Source organism: Salvelinus alpinus, chromosome 1, assembly GCF_045679555.1.
Source record: "Salvelinus alpinus chromosome 1, SLU_Salpinus.1, whole genome shotgun sequence".
NCBI lineage: Eukaryota > Metazoa > Chordata > Actinopteri > Salmoniformes > Salmonidae > Salvelinus > Salvelinus alpinus.
In genome coordinates, this window is record NC_092086.1 from 109,418,261 (window position 1) to 109,423,235 (window position 4,975).

Below are 4,975 nucleotides of genomic sequence, written 5' to 3' on the forward strand. Positions count from 1 at the left end.
CTCACAGCCCAACAGCCCTACAGCCCAACAGCCCTACAGCCCACAGCCCAACAGCCCTACAGCCCAACAGCCCTACAGCCCACAGCCCAACAGCCCTACAGCCCAACAGCCCTCACAGCCCAACAGCCCTACAGCCCTACAGCCCAACAGCCCTACAACCATACATCCCTACAGCCCTACAGCCCTCACAGCCCTACAGCCCTACAGCCCAACAGCCCTACAGCCCAACAGCCCTACAGCCCTACAGCCCAACAGCCCTACAGCCTGACAGCCCAACAGCCCTACAGCCCTACAGCCCAACAGCACTACAGCCCAACAGCCCTACAGCCCAACAGCCCAACAGCCCTACAGCCCAACAGCCCTACAGCCCTACAGCTTGACTGAGCCATGCAAATTCCCTGGCACACACTTTGCTCGGTTTCCTTTTCTGGGTGGAGGACACCATGGCATAGGAAGGATTAGAAGAGAGAGAAGAGGAGAGGCGCTGGGTGTGTGTGTGTGTGTGTGTGTGTGTGTGTGTGTGTGTGTGTGTGTGTGTGTGTGTGTGTGTGTGTGTGTGTGTGTGTGTGTGTGTGTGTGTGTGTGTGTGTGTGTGTGTGTGTGTGTGTGTGTGTGTGTGTGTGTGTCTGTGTGTCTGTGCCAGCGCCGTGTCTGTGCCAGCGCCTGTGTGTCTGTTCCTCCGCTGCCTGTGGCAGTATGGGCAGGTCCAGGTTCCTCCCTATGCTACTTCCAGCTGACACCACCTTCCTGTTACAGTCATGATCCATGTATGTCCCCACTGAGACGTCACAACACACACACAGCCTCCAATAAGCACCTGATCTAGGATCAGTTTGGCCTGAATAATGAATTCAATGAATTTAAATGAATAAGACTATATGGACAGGGTCGGGCTGATCTTAGATCAGCACTCCTACTCTGAGATGCTTTTTTTCACTGATCGTTAATACAATCCAAGCTCAGTGAAACGAGGACAGCCAGGCAAATTTGAAGGGTAAGAATAGATAGTTAGTTACTTACTTGCCTATCTATCTATCTATCTATCTATCTATCTATCTATCTATCTATCTATCTATCTATCTATCTATCTATCTATCTATCTATCTATCTATCTATCTATCTATCTCTCTCTCTCTCTCTCTCTCTCTCTCTCTCTCTCTCTCTCTCTCTCTCTCTCTCTCTCTCTCTCTCTCTCTCTCTCTCTCTCTCTCTCTCTCTCTCTCTCTCTCTCTCTCTCTCTCTCTCTCTCTCTTTCTCTCTTTCTCTCTCTCTATCTGTCTCTCTCTCTCTCTCTGTCTCTCCCTTAGGCGTTAAGATATTAAGTAGGCTTAGTTTATGTTACTCTAAGTCAGGGTCAGTCACTTTGATAGGCTGAATTAACTTCTTCTAAGAGCCAGCACTTGTTAGCCAAAAAGAAAGTGCTGCGTATTGTTACAGAACAGAATGGTAGATATTAGACTGGTGCTTTGTGTGTCTAACTAACTCCACCTCTGTGGCATTCAGGGACAAGTCAGCAGGCAGAGAGCTCTGGCCTTATCCACTCCCCTCCATTGTCCTTTCCTTCCTGCATTCAGAAATCAGATCGCAACACGGTTAGCGTCGCGGCGTTGTCTCCCCACCCGACCCGAGAAAGGAGATCTGTCTGTCCTCGCAGCTTCCTCCTCGGGCCCTTGCCCCGCCACTCGGCCCCGACACACAACCTCCTGACCCTGGCACAGAGACACCTCCACGCCCCCGGTCTCGCCCCCGACACACGACCAGTGAAGGCCGCCACTGTTGTGTCAGCAATGGTAAGTGCGATGGTGACCTTATGCACTATCCTGTAACCTACTCCAGCCAGGCTGGGCCAGTCCTTTCCTAATGTACCACCAGGCCCCCCTCATCCACCATGCCCAGCATGCCCAACTAGGTCAGAATACACTCAGAGTTCTTATTTACTTACCCATCCAGTAGGCCAGTACTATAGTATTACAGTAGGTATGAACTTTATTTAGATGAAAATACATTTTGATAATATACAAAATGTCCGTAAGGTAACTTTCCACAATTGTCCCAATATCTAGTGATAAATATCCATCCACCTCTGTTTGTGGACTTTATGACGTTTTTCTTATTAAAGTAAAGTAACTGAATGTCTTTGTGGCTTATCAGCTAAAAACATCAGCAAAGTCCAACATGGGGAAATTGTATTTTAATCGTTGTTATCACAACTCCTGTTCCGTAACATAGTCGCTAATTAGTTGCCAATAAATACATGGTTACATGTCCTCTATAAATGGCTGTTGGCGGTGAGTCACACTGAGTACAGTCTCCTTATAGTCCTGGTCACAGGGGTGTTGGGACCGATTGGGATGGAGCACAGAGGGGCTCTGTCAGTGGGGCTCCAGGTTAGTCCTGTTATCACAGACCACTCATTACCAGGGTCCCTTATCTGATCAGGTGCTGTGTGTGTGTGTGTGTGTGTGTGTGTGTGTGTGTGTGTGTGTGTGTGTGTGTGTGTGTGTGTGTGTGTGTGTGTGTGTGTGTGTGTGTGTGTGTGTGTGTGTGTGTGTGTGTGTGTGTGTGTGTGTGTGTGTGTGTGTGTGTGTGTGTGTGTGTGTGTGTGTGTGTGCGCGCGCGCGTGCGTGCGTGCGTGCGAAGACCTCTTATCTGATCAGCCAGAGTGTAATAGGTTGTGGTTGTGGTTGTGGTCCTCATCAACATTTCCTATTGCTGATGAATGATGACTGTACAGACCGTACCAACACACCTACTGTACCCTCGCAGTCCGGCTGGCACAAGGAGAACGCGATAAGCATCAAATTGCCCTGGTGACAAAAACCTTGCTGTGCTTTCATAGCTCTACCGAGCCAGGGCCCAGTCCCATGATGAAGGCCATCCTTTCTTCTAAGAAATGTCCAGTTAGCAGACACTGTTATCAAAAGCCACGTACACAGTACGGTGAGTACATACATTTCTTGTACGTGTATGTAATCCCTGTGGGTAATGAAACCATTGCTTTGGCGTTGCTGAGACACACAGCAGCGCCACAAAATGAAGCCATGAATGGATGAAGTATAGAGGCTGTAGTGTGAGCCAGCATCTAGTCATCTTGTCATCTAGCCATCTAGTCATCTAGTCATCTAACCATCTAGTCATCTAACCATCTAGTCATCTAACTATCTAGTCATCTAGCCATCTAGTCATCTAACCATCTAGTCATCTAGCCATCTAGTCATCTTGTCATCTAGTCATCTAGTCATCTAGTCATCTAACCATCTAGTCATCTAACCATCTAGTCATCTAACCATCTAGTCATCTAACTATCTAGTCATCTAGCCATCTAGTCATCTAACCATCTAGTCATCTAGCCATCTAGTCATCTTGTCATCTAGTCATCTAGTCATCTAGTCATCTAACCATCTAGTCATCTAACCATCTAGTCATCTAACCATCTAGTCATCTAACCATCTAGTCATCTAACCATCTAGTCATCTAACCATCTAGTCATCTAACCATCTAGTCATCTAACTATCTAGTCATCTAGCCATCTAGTCATCTAACCATCTAGTCATCTAGCCATCTAGTCATCTTGTCATCTAGTCATCTAGTCATCTAGTCATCTAACCATCTAGTCATCTAGTCATCTAGCCATCTAGCCATCTAGTCATCTTGTCATCTAGTCATCTCACCATCTAGTCATCTAGCCATCTAGCCATCTAGTCATCTTGTCATCTAGTCATCTAACCATCTAGTCATCTAACCATCTAGCCATCTAGCCATCTAGTCATCTAACCATCTAGTCATCTAACCATCTAGTCATCTAGCCATCTAGTCATCTAACCATCTAGTCATCTAGCCATCTAGTCATCTTGTCATCTAGTCATCTAGTCATCTAGTCATCTAACCATCTAGTCATCTAACCATCTAGTCATCTAACTATCTAGTCATCTAGCCATCTAGTCATCTAACCATCTAGTCATCTAGCCATCTAGTCATCTTGTCATCTAGTCATCTAGTCATCTAGTCATCTAACCATCTAGTCATCTAACCATCTAGTCATCTAACCATCTAGTCATCTAACCATCTAGTCATCTAACCATCTAGTCATCTAACCATCTAGTCATCTAACCATCTAGTCATCTAACTATCTAGTCATCTAGCCATCTAGTCATCTAACCATCTAGTCATCTAGCCATCTAGTCATCTTGTCATCTAGTCATCTAGTCATCTAACCATCTAGTCATCTAGTCATCTAGCCATCTAGTCATCTTGTCATCTAGTCATCTCACCATCTAGTCATCTAGCCATCTAGCCATCTAGTCATCTAGTCATCTAGTCATCTAACCATCTAGTCATCTAGTCATCTAGCCATCTAGTCATCTAGTCATCTCACCATCTAGTCATCTAGCCATCTAGCCATCTAGTCATCTTGTCATCTAGTCATCTAACCATCTAGTCATCTAACCATCTAGCCATCTAGCCATCTAGTCATCTAACCATCTAGTCATCTAACCATCTAGTCATCTAGCCATCTAACCATCTAGTCATCTAGCCATCTAGTCATCTAACCATCTAGTCATCTAGCCATCTAGTCATCTAACCATCTAGTCATCTAGTCATCTAGCCATCTAGTCATCTAGTCATCTAGTCATCTAACCATCTAGTCATCTAGCCATCTAGTCATCTAACCATCTAGTCATCTAACCATCTAGCCATCTAGCCATCTAACCATCTAGTCATCTAGCCATCTAGTCATCTAACCATCTAGTCATCTAGCCATCTAGCCATCTAACCATCTAGTCATCTAACCATCTAGCCATCTAGCCATCTAGTCATCTAGTCATCTCACCATCTAGTCATCTAGCCATCTAGCCATCTAACCATCTAGTCATCTAGCCATCTAGTCATCTAACCATCTAGTCATCTAGCCATCTAGCCATCTAGCCATCTAACCATCTAGTCATCTAGTCATCTAGCCATCTAGTCATCTAGC

At 45.6% G+C, this 4,975-nt stretch overlaps 1 protein-coding gene across 1 annotated transcript in view; it reads left to right on the forward strand.

Annotated features, from left to right (window-relative positions):
- LOC139567621 (proteoglycan 4-like) overlaps nt 1–268 on the forward strand; it is a 1,801-nt gene extending 1,533 nt beyond the window's left edge. The window contains exon 3 of the mRNA XM_071388994.1: nt 1–268. This exon is cut by the window's left edge and continues 206 nt beyond it. Coding sequence (XP_071245095.1) covers nt 1–268 — 268 coding nt within the window.
- The last annotated feature ends 4,707 nt before the right edge of the window (nt 269–4,975 follow it).